Genomic DNA, 11335 nt, shown 5'->3' on the forward strand with positions numbered 1-11335 from the left:
TATAAACATGGACTATCAAGTGCCCCAATCCAGGACTCAGCTTCATAAAGCTGTGTTGTGTGCTCTATATAGTTGCCTGGTAACACTTATTAGTACATGCTGCATTTATAGTGTCAGCTAGTTATATTTTCTCCATAATTTGGTTTTTTAGTTGAATGCCAACAGAGGAAGGAATTAAAGTATTTTCCTTTTCTTCTTTATCCTTTGTTAAGGGGTCTAATTTGTTAATCTTTAGGTATTGGAGTAATTTGTGGGCTCCTAGAATAACTACTCCTGTTGGAGACTTTGTCCTGTTCGAGCATTTTTTCCTGGCAGGCTAGAGTTAGGATGTGAGTGGGTCTAACTAAATCCCAGTGGCTGAGAAAATGCTTCCTATTAACCTGCTTCAGGTCAGAACCTGGGGAACAGGGTCATGAAGTGACTTGATTCCAGTTCTTTTCATGTTGTGTGTCACTGTGATCATCTTGTATTTGGGCTTAGAGTATGTATCTCTGGAAGCATGAGAGACTTCGCTTGTACTAAATACTTTCAGAAGATAGCTTTTTAACCTCTAGTATTACTGTTGGTTTATTTTGCTGTTTTTGTGTCTTTCAGGCATATAGTTGTCCTATGTGGGCCCCACATTCTTACCTGTATCCCCTGCACCAGGCCTACATGGCAGCCTGTAGGATGTACCCAAAGGTCCCTGTTCCTGTGTATCCTCAGAATACTTGGTTCCAAGAAGCCCCTCCTGCTCAGAGTGAAAGTGACTGTCCTTGTACTGATGCCCACTACTCTATGCACCCTGAGGCCAGTGTTAATGGACAGATGCCACAGGCAGAGATTGGACCTCCTGCATTCTCTTCACCTCTGGTTATCCCTCCATCTCAGGTGTCTGAAGGTCACGGTCAATTGTCTTACCAACCTGAACTTGAGTCTGAGACTCCTGGGCAGCTTCTTCATGCTGAATATGAAGAATCACTAAGTGGCAAGAACATATACCCACAACCGTCCTTTGGCCCTAACCCGTTCTTAGGTCCAGTTCCCATTGCACCTCCTTTCTTTCCTCATGTTTGGTATGGGTATCCTTTTCAGGGATTTGTAGAAAATCCTGTAATGAGGCAAAATATTGTCTTGCCCTCTGATGATAAAGGGGAACTGGATTTGCCCATGGAGAGTCTAGATCTGTCTAAAGAATGCGACTCTGTCTCAGCAGTGGGTGAGTTTCCGGAAGCCAGAGTTGAAGGTGCACATTCTCTCTCAGAAGCCCAAAGTGTGAGCAGCAAGCATGAAGGCCGAGTGGAACAGTCGTCCCAGACACGAAAGGCTGACATAGCTTTGGCTTCGGGCTCTCCTGGAGTAGAGGGAAAGGCTCATCCTCCCACTCAGATTCTAAACAGAGAGAGAGAAACCATGTCTGCTGAACTTGAGCCTAAGAGGACCATTCAGAGTCTAAAAGAAAAACCAGAGAAAGTGAAAGATCCCAAGACTGCTGCTGATGTAGTTAGCCCTGGGGCCAACTCTGTGGATAGATTGCAAAGACCAAAAGAAGAGAGTTCTGAAGATGAGAGTGAAGTGTCTAATATACTGAGAAGTGGCCGACCCAAGCAGTTCTATAATCAAACTTATGGAAGCAGGAAATACAAAAGTGATTGGGGCTCTTCTGGTAGAGGTGCCTATCAACATGTGAGAGGCGAGGAGTCCTGGAAAGGGCAGCCTAATCGAAGCCGGGATGAAGGTTTTCAGTACCATCGAAATGTTAGAGGACGCCCATATAGGGGAGATAGGAGGAGATCAGGGATGGGAGATGGCCACAGGGGACAACACACTTAATGGTTACTTGTTGTTCATATTGTAGAGCTGAAGCCTTTTCTTAGGTGGAGTATTTCTGAAGGCTTTAAAAACATTAAAATAAAACCCAAATTGGAACTATCTCCTCCCCTCTCCCTTTACCCCTAATTCCTATTCTGGATGAGACTTTGGACATGACATATTCAAGGGGCAGATGAATTTTTGGCATTGTGGTTTTTCTTACTCGGAATCTGTTTATTGGTTACTGCCCCCATAAAAAGTAAACATGACTTCAAGTATTTTTTATAAACAGCTCAATATAAAACATAGACATAGTGTTTTTTTTTTTTTTTTTCTCTTGTGTAAGTTTGATTAAAACATTGGAAATGTGTGCTTTTTAGTGTTTACTAAAGTGACAAGAAAGTAAAGCATTCAACACACTATAGATTCCAAAACATAACATTGCACCAAATAGAAATGTATATTTTATTATGCAATGCCTTAGTCATAAACTGGGCTCAAACAGTTCTCAGCCTAAAACACTGTTGTCTTTTAATATGCTTCCAACCCAAAGGCCTTTCATCTCAGTATCTGTCAAACTTGAATAACGTCTTCTCTACTATTACACACGAGGCAGCCTATTAACCTGTGTCTCAGAATTGTTGTATATAGTTCTTTTAATATCCATAGGGTATATTTTTGAATTTTGGTGAGTATTTGTTGAACTTGAGATTGCGTACAATAGATGTTTAAGAAATAGTAGGAAGTCCGATGAGACGGCTGTTTCCATCAAGAACTCTTAGCACTGCTGTAAATATCATGGTGCCTACTCGAAAGGAATGTAGATGCTATGCATTTTGAGAATAATCTGCATCTGTTAAAACTGCAGAGGTTTTTTAATGCCACTTTAACACTAATGCACTGACAGATTCTAAATATTTTGTGAGAAATGTTAAAATTTTTACCTTGATAGGCTTCTCTATAAAGTGTTGTTTTTCCTGCACCACTGGTTATGTTCATCATTTACAGTTGCATGTTGAATTTGTCATAGCTGGAATTACTGTAGAAAAAGAACGTGATTGTGACTTCTAGTTCTTCTAGAGGATGCTGCTAGAGGGTGGTTTTGCTTTGCATTTCGTAGCTCTTACCCATCAGTGCCGTGTCTGATCTGCTTCTTCCAGTCTGCAGTATTCACCAGGCTCCTTTTGCATGTTGCACTCTGTTCTCATTTAGGGAGTGGACTTGGACAACACAGTATTCACACATCTGTGTTACTTTGTAAAACTAACTGTACTTTGTATTTCTTATTTGTATATATCAATGTGAAAAATCTACCTTTTTTTAATATTGCAATTACCTTGTGATCAGGCAGCTTGAGTGCTATGCAATAGTAGTATGGTGGTGATTTTCTTTGCATGTTGTATTATACCTAACCAGAAATAGATGTGGCTTTTGTTTTGGGGGGCAGATTACTTAAAAGCAAATACAATTAACTTGAATATGACAAATGAAAGCAGACAGTTTTCTGGGTCCTCTGATGACTTGTGGAATGTTTGGCTGTCAGCTAGGCTCAGTGAAGCTTCATTGTACTGTAATGATGGCATTTACCTCTGTGCTGTTTTAAATACCCTCATGTCTGTGTAACTGCTGATTTGAGTAGTGATTAGCATTTAGAAACTTTGTAACATAGGACTTTAGAGAGCACTTTGAAAGATAACATTTTATTAATGATGGTGCTAGGTAAAAAAATTTATAGCGTGGGATGTGTAGAAAAAATCGAGAATCTGTTGAAAGGAATTTGTTGTCTGCTCCTAAGCCAGAATGGTTGTCCTGCCAGTGCTTCAGTATTAGTGGCTGTATTATGGAGTAAGAACTCTAGTTCTTCTCTTTTTAGTCCGTGCTTTTTATGTAGAATTGGCTTTATCTCATAGTTTCAGTATGAAAATCACCTTTTGATACCATTAACTAGATTTATAAGTTTGACATGTTTTGTCTCAGGCGTCCAAAAGAAGTAGCTATTTCCAGTATCTTTTGTGTTTCTCCGACTGGGAAAATGTTTGAAATTGGACAGGAAAGGTTAATACTTGGTTTCTTACAGTCACTCTGTCTCACCTTAGTGAAGAACAATGCTTTGTAGCTCCCGAGGGAAACTGATGAGCTTCTGTCTCCTTCCCTGACCTCTGGAACATGATGAAGCAGTGGTGAAAGAATTCTAGCCTGTGGTACTTCTTTGTAACCTCCGGAATACAACTCTGACTTTAATAGTTTTAAATGATCAATCTTTGTATGAAGGTCAGTTTTCTTTCTTTAGGTATGTTTTTAAGTGTATTCATCCAGGGGATTTTGCCTTATTTTGAGGTCAGGTTAGGGCCAAGCAAGCTTTTTTTTTCTCCACATGGAACTGTAATAATGTATTTTGACCTCTTTCTACACAACGGAAGAGAAAAATGACAGCTGAAAGTCCTTTGTATTGTAATTGGGAAGTGATGAAACCTTATGATGGATACATTTTGAAGAAATGCTTCCACTGACCACAGCTCATCTGTTTTAGTTTAGGTGCTCTAGTTGGACGAGACTGACCCCAGCCTCTTCCTTTAGTGTTGTCTCTTCAAGTTACTTCCTCTCAAGGCACATCTTCTTTTCTTGCCCGACGCACTTCTTGGCAGCCTTCATGTCTCCTCTAAGTCTGTTTGATAGCAGGGCTAAATTCATCCCTGCTGCAACCTGACAGGAGTAGGTTTCCCATAACCCACAGTGCTGAGAGTTTATGTGCTGCAAACCAGTCTTTGAGTGGAGTCTTTCCTTTGGCCAAGGGTGAAATAACATGCCTGTGAGCTGCAGACTTGCATGTGACTGACTCGGTGCAATACAGTTCCTTTCTAAACGCTTCTGGTTTAGAAGCTACTCAGCCATCCTGGAAACTAGCAATATTTATTTCACCTTCAGTTTAAATGAGGTTTTTCTTTCACTTAGGGTACTTAGCAAGATCCATTCTAGTGTAGCTGAAGAGAAAGCTATGTTTCTGTTTACTGTATTTTGCTCCCTATTTTATGTCTAATTGTGTTTTAAAAATCTTGATAATGGCTCACTTGAGTATGTCAATTTGAAAGAGCTAAGATTTTCCTACTTAGTTAGCTATTGGCTCTCCCACTGATTGGAACTTTTATTTTTTAAATTTCTTTTAAAAGCTTCCCCGTTCCCTAAAATTACAAGTTTTAGAAAATCCTGTAAGAGGGGTGGGTGCATGTCTTAATGCTGAGAAGCAGCAGCTTTGGGGGTGAATTTACTTGAATGGTTTAAAAATTGCATTGTTACAAAGCTAGAAAAAATTTATGTATGAAAAATGGACCTAGCCTTACACTGAGTACAATAATACTTATAAGCATGTGAAGATGTGATCATTTGTGATGTTACTTGTAAAAACATATATACATATCTATACATATCTTTTGAAGTGTTGAAAGGAATAGTACTTTATATTCTTTATCATACCACTTTTGTAAGTGTTGAATATATTGCTGTTTATTTTTCTATGTTCTGTTTCGTAGCCTTAAGAAGTGTTTCAAACGATCTGAATGTATAAAACAAGTCAATGCCCTACATGGTGTGATGCTGCATTATATATACAACCGTGTGCATATATTAAATTCTGTCTGTCGATTCTGCTTGGGATTCTTTGGTCTTTGGGTAACCCAATATATCACATGTAAATCTGAGGATAAATCTTAGTAAACTCTTGAAAATGATGTGGTTTCCATGAATTTTTCATGCTGGAAGATAATTACAGTAGGGACAACTGAAAATGGGATTTTTATACCTATGGGATAAAGGGCTGTTTTCCTTACTTTTTATGCATTGCAGAGCTTTGACCAAGTCATGGAGCAAGTAAGTGGTGGAATTGTACTTAACCTCAACGGAAGCGGTCTTACAGCAAACGCCCCACCATCTTTTTTGGCACACTGGAGCAGGGATGCAGAATACCTAGACATTCATAGGTTAACAGATCTCTGTAGTCTTTAGTGTTGCATTGCCCCCCCTCCCCCCAGTTCAGTCTATGTTTTCTGAAGAATGAACAAACTGGAAACAAATAAGGTTATCAGGTATACTGAAATAAAAGCTGTTTCCTTTTTGCAGACCTGAGAACTGAGGTACCAGCTGTGCATATTTTAGCCAGGCATTCTACCTCTCTGGATTGTGTCCCTGGCCCTGAAACATGTTTCTTAAGTGCACATTCTTCATTAAGTAATTTGCAAGATCAGTGCTTGCTGAAGTTAGGAACTTCCTCAGGAAAGTGGTTTTCTCAGAAGCAGAACCTAAAACAATGCTCATTCAGTGCAAATCCTTGATGGAGTCAGATGTATATGAGCTTGTGTATATGAATGCAGGTGCCCTTTGACACCGGTGGTTATGGATTCCCTAGAACTGCATTAGAAGCAGTTACAACAGCCTGACATGGGCACTGGCAAGAATTATACAAGGCAGGATGCAGTTCACTGTGTATCCCTGGCTGGCCTGAAAGATTTACCACCTTGGCCTCCTCAGTGCAGGAATTCATGGGTCTGTGCCACTGTACCTGACCCAGTATGCACTCTGTGTGGTGTGTTGTTCACACTTCCATTTAAAATTTTAGTGCAATATATTTTGGTCATATTTTTCCCACTCGCCCAATTTTTGCCAGATCCTCCCCACCCCCTACTTACCCAAATTCTTGTTGTCAAAAATGAAACGAAGAGCAAAAATTTAAAACTCCAATAACACAAAAATGTACATTTTGGCTAACTACTGGACATGGGGTCTGCCCTGGTGTGTGGTTGATAAAACCAGTGGCACTCTATTGGACAAAACTTTTTTCCTTTCCCAGCAGGTTTCAATTGCAAATAGCTTCCTGGTTAGGGGTGGGACTTTGGTTTCAACAGGTGCCTGCTGTCAGTCCCTGAGTTCACGTGTTTCAGTCCTTTTGTGTCTGGAAGATTGTTTCCTTGGAGTCCACACTCTAAATTCATTTCTGCATAGATTGCAGAGTCTTGAGGGAAGGGTTTTAATGACATTTCATTTAGGATTGAGTGCTCACAAGTCTCTGCACACTGACCAATGTGGGTCTCTGTTAATTACCATCCATTGAAAAAAGCCTGCTCTTAGGGGTTAGGCGATGCAGTTATCTGTGAGTAGAACAATATGTCATTAGGAGTTAGTTTATTGCTGTTTTCCTTTAGCAGAATAATGGATGTTTTCCTCTATGCCATGATCTAGTAATATAATTTTGGTTCTTGGTTACTTTTGCAGTGCCAAGTATGGATTGGGCCTTAACTCTAACTACAGTGTGGTTGGTGCTTTCGAGACGGCTTGGTAGGTACAGAATAGATGCTGCCAAGCCTTACCACCTGAGTTCAGTTCCAGGGACCTGCATGGTGGAAGGAAAAACAGCTCTCTACAAAGTGTCCTCTGACTGACACGTGTGTGCTAATGCACACACAAAATTTTTAGAGTGCTTACTCCTGTAACACTGGTGCCACTACTGCACCAGTATTTCACAGGCCCTGTTGGAGGTTGTGGTGTAATGCGGAGTACCTTTCAGCAACCTGAACACTAATCAGTAGGGGTGAAGCTTCTAGTTGGGTGGGCATCAGCTCAATTTCTCCATTTGATGACATAGGTGGTATCTTCAGCATTAGAGCCTCACTTAAGTTTTTCCTTATGTGGAGAGTAGCCATAGCCCTGGCAATAGCCTTGATGTTTGGGAGGGGTATCTATAGTACTCTACAGTACCTAAAGTTACTGACAGCTAACATATCTTTTCCTGGCACTGGAGGTTTTACTTGGTGGCATGTCTAGTTGGGTTATAAGATTTGAATTCCTTTCACGTGTATATTTTAGAAAGCAGCTACAAAAGTAGGGTTCCATGTGGCTTTGCACTTATTCTGTGAACCATCTCTTCTGCCCCACTGTGGGATTTCTGAGAATGAGTTGACTAAGCTCTCCAGAACTTTGAAGTGGTGAGGAAGGAGAGCATTTGTCTTTCATTTGTTTGTCAGTGGGACTGCCCAGATTAGCAGAGAAGCCGGAGGGTGGGAAGCAAGACTTCCTTGTAGCTGGTTGCATCCCTTGTCGAACTGTTTGTTCCTGAAGTGGATGAGAAAACGGTGAGATGTGAAATGTGGTCTTTAAATGTCTGTATTGGTTCTTGTAAAATTGTGTGTTGGGGATGGGTCCCTACAGAGGCCAGAAGATGGTGATAGATTCCCTGAACTGCAGTTACAGTTGTGAGCTCATGGTGGATGTTGAGAACCAAATGGGTTTTCTGAAACAGCAGTTAAGTGCTCTTATTCAGCCCCTCGAGTTGTCTCACACAGGGTTTAGCCAAAGTTCTCCATCCAAAGGCTTCTCTATTAGGAATGAATGGGGCCAGTGGTCAGTTTCATGGTCTGCAGAAACAGATGTACACCTGGGCATGTGGAAGGTTTGGACCCAGAAATTAGATTTGCATTAAAAGTAGAAAAAGTTCAGTAAATGTGAAAATTTCCTAGTAAAACTTGGCAGATTCCAGGTTTTTAAGAGGGGTAGGAGGAGTCACACAGGGGTCACCTAGCAGGAGGTAAGAGAAAGATGAATTTCATGCTGACAAATAGCAAGTGGCTGCCGACATTGTAGTGTCTGTTGTTAGGGAAGCATGCTCAAAGCTTTCTTGGCATTTCTGTGTGGCCACAAAACTCCATGCATCACATCCACAAGAAATAGTATGGATATACTTTTAAGGAAAGCAAGTGGTTTTCCAAAAATATTCCAGGTGACTTTAGCTCTCAGCTTGCCAGCCAGAACTGTCACATGCCCTAAATGCAAGAAAGACAGGAATTATAATAGTTTTAGATTATTTATGATCACCAAGGCCATGTGGAAACTGGCAAGAAGTTGAGGCCTGTGAAGAATGGTATTGACAGAAGTTTCAGAATTTTCAGATATAGTCCCCAGGAAACAATTCAAGAGTAGTAACACAATATACAGCCCAAATAATCCAAAAATTTAAAAGGAAACCTACTTATGTGTACATGCACACAGAGGCAAGGCGTTGACATCAGGATAGTTATTGCTCATTCCTTTTCCAAAAACTACTGAGATGTCATGCTGAACCAGGTTCTGCTCGTCTACTTAGCCAGCTTACTCTGGGGTTCCATTCTTTCACTCTGAGAACCCAGCAAGCCACCATGCCCTCCTGGCTTTTTTGTGGGGATGCTGGGGACCCGAACTCTCACCTTTTATCCACTGACCTATCTCAGACAGTTCAATTCTGCTAGCATGTAAAAACCTAAAGCTCATCACTATCTGTATTCACCCTTTCCTTCTACGAACCTGTTAGTCTATCATGCTTTTGACTTGTGTTCTTTGCATGTATTAAACTTACCTTTAGACCCCAGAGAGTTCTTACGCTATCCTGGGAGCTGTTTATTTCACAAAGCCTTGTGAAAATTACCTCAGAACAACATTCTCTTGAATGTTAAACACACAGCGTTGTCCCTTCAAAGGGAGGGATGCACAGCCTGTTACCTGCCTAGAAGGCTAGGAGTGGACATGGTTAACAGCCTGGTGACCTTTGTGCTGTGTGGCTGAGACCACACTGGATCTTGTCAAACTGTAGAACCTATCTTTATGGAAGATGTCACATGTACTTTACAAAGAAACTATAGTTATGCCTTAAGCTTTATTGTGCACATGGGGTTAATTATCACCAGGACATTTTTCACCAAATTGTGTTGTGCACAAACACGCCTAAAATAACTGCTCAGGGTCAGACTTTTGAAATTAGAACCAGTAGCATCTACTGAGTCATGTTGAACCAAACTGTCTTCTTAGCTGCCACGAATCGTTACTCTCCTGACTGTGGTGGTCAGGACCTCTGCAACTAAGCAGTATTTCAAAAACATTAAACTATGTTCTTTCCTGCACTTTAACCAAGTTGTCCTCCCTAAAATTAATCCTGATTATTCCCCTTTATGGATTTATTTTTTGTTTTATGTTTTTCAAGACAGGCTTTCTCTGTGTAGCCTTTGCTGTCCTGGAACTTGCTCTGTAGACAGGGCTGGCCTCTGCCTTTCAAGCGCTGGGATCAAAGTTGTGTGCTACCACCCGGCCCCTTTATATATAGGCCTTCCTATTGCTATATAAAAGTTTAATATCTGAGTCTGTACTTTCACATTTCATTTCCATGAAAAATACTAGCTTATTAATACACACTGTCATTAGCAACTAAAATGGATGAACTTTGTTCTCTTTAGGACAATTTTAAACAGCAAACTACTTCACTATGCTCCCAAACGAACATTAAGTGAACAGCGAATGTGAAGGAATGAACACGGGTAATCTCAGAGAGTCATGAAGGGAGAAATTTTTTATTCCATATATTTCTGTATATTTCATTCTTTTACAACAGATATGTATTTTACGGATTATTCATATAAACTCATTTTTAGAAGGCCTATGGGGTCTAGTCAAAACAAACTTCCTATCGTTTACAAGTTAAGATTATTTAAAGTTCTAGGTCTTGTCAAATAATTTCTAATTTTCTTGTTCTGCCTGCCCCATTATTCGCTGTAATCTACCTTCCTCATAATTCTAGTTCAGCGTATTAGTAAGGTTTGGATAATGTCCTTTATATCCACACCTACAAATGAATAAGTACTGCAGCAGTGAACACTTCGTATTGCTATTTCCGGCACTCATGGGAGAAGTGGTTTCAGGTTGCCCTTGGTTGCTCAACAGAATCATCTGTAGTCTAGAAAAATAGAGGGCTGGGGGTGTGGCTCAGTTGGTAGAGTCCTGGGTTTGATTCTCAGCAATGCGTAATCCAAGCCTGGTTAGTGGGCTCAGAAGTTCAAAGTTGTCCTTGGCTACACAATGAGTTTGAGGCCAGCCTGAGCTACAGGACACTCTGTCTCAAAACAAAACTAAAAACAAAACCCTAACATCCAGATACTTAGGCAGCAATGATAAAGATTCTATTTGTGTGTGTATGTTAATGTATGTACATACCTGCTGGAGCGAGAGGTTTGTTGTAAGATGTCATCCTCAATTGCTGTCCACCTAACTTTTTGAGACAGTATCTTTCCCTGAACACAGCACTCACAGATTCTGTTAGGCTGGCCAGCCAGTGAGCTCTAGGATCTGTCTGACATCATTTCCCAGGACCAGTATTAGAATTGTACTGTGTCTTATATCCTGGTCCTCAGGAGTGTGCAGCTGGCACTTTACTGACTGAACCACCTCCCCAGCCTAAGCCTACAGGTTTACAGGAAGCAATTATTATTCAGAATCCCCTCCTCCCATCTTGATCAGTGATTATATAAATTTATGTTTACAAAGTAACATTACTTTGAATGTTATAGAAGCTTATAGAATGTAAAAACCAAAAACCCAGAGATAAATTAGGGTATTGAAACAATTTTTGACAGATGTTCAAAAGCACCAAAAAACCCATTAAAAACAATGCATACGTTGGTCATAAACATCTATCTTCCAACAATGGTGTTTGTAGCAGACAATGTTCCTTGGAAGCAGCTACACACTGATAATATAG

General features: G+C 40.5%; 1 protein-coding gene across 5 annotated transcripts in view; it reads left to right on the top strand.

Moving 5' to 3' along the window:
- Otud4 (OTU deubiquitinase 4) overlaps nt 1-5516 on the top strand; it is a 78145-nt gene extending 72629 nt beyond the window's left edge. For all 5 annotated transcript variants that reach the window (XM_059264308.1, XM_059264307.1, XM_059264309.1 and 2 more), the window contains one exon: nt 595-5516. In XM_059264308.1, coding sequence (XP_059120291.1) covers nt 595-1812 — 1218 coding nt within the window. In that variant the 3' untranslated portion in view covers nt 1813-5516. The remainder of the gene's footprint in view (nt 1-594) is intronic.
- The last annotated feature ends 5819 nt before the right edge of the window (nt 5517-11335 follow it).

Source organism: Peromyscus eremicus, chromosome 5, assembly GCF_949786415.1.
Source record: "Peromyscus eremicus chromosome 5, PerEre_H2_v1, whole genome shotgun sequence".
Lineage (NCBI taxonomy): Eukaryota > Metazoa > Chordata > Mammalia > Rodentia > Cricetidae > Peromyscus > Peromyscus eremicus.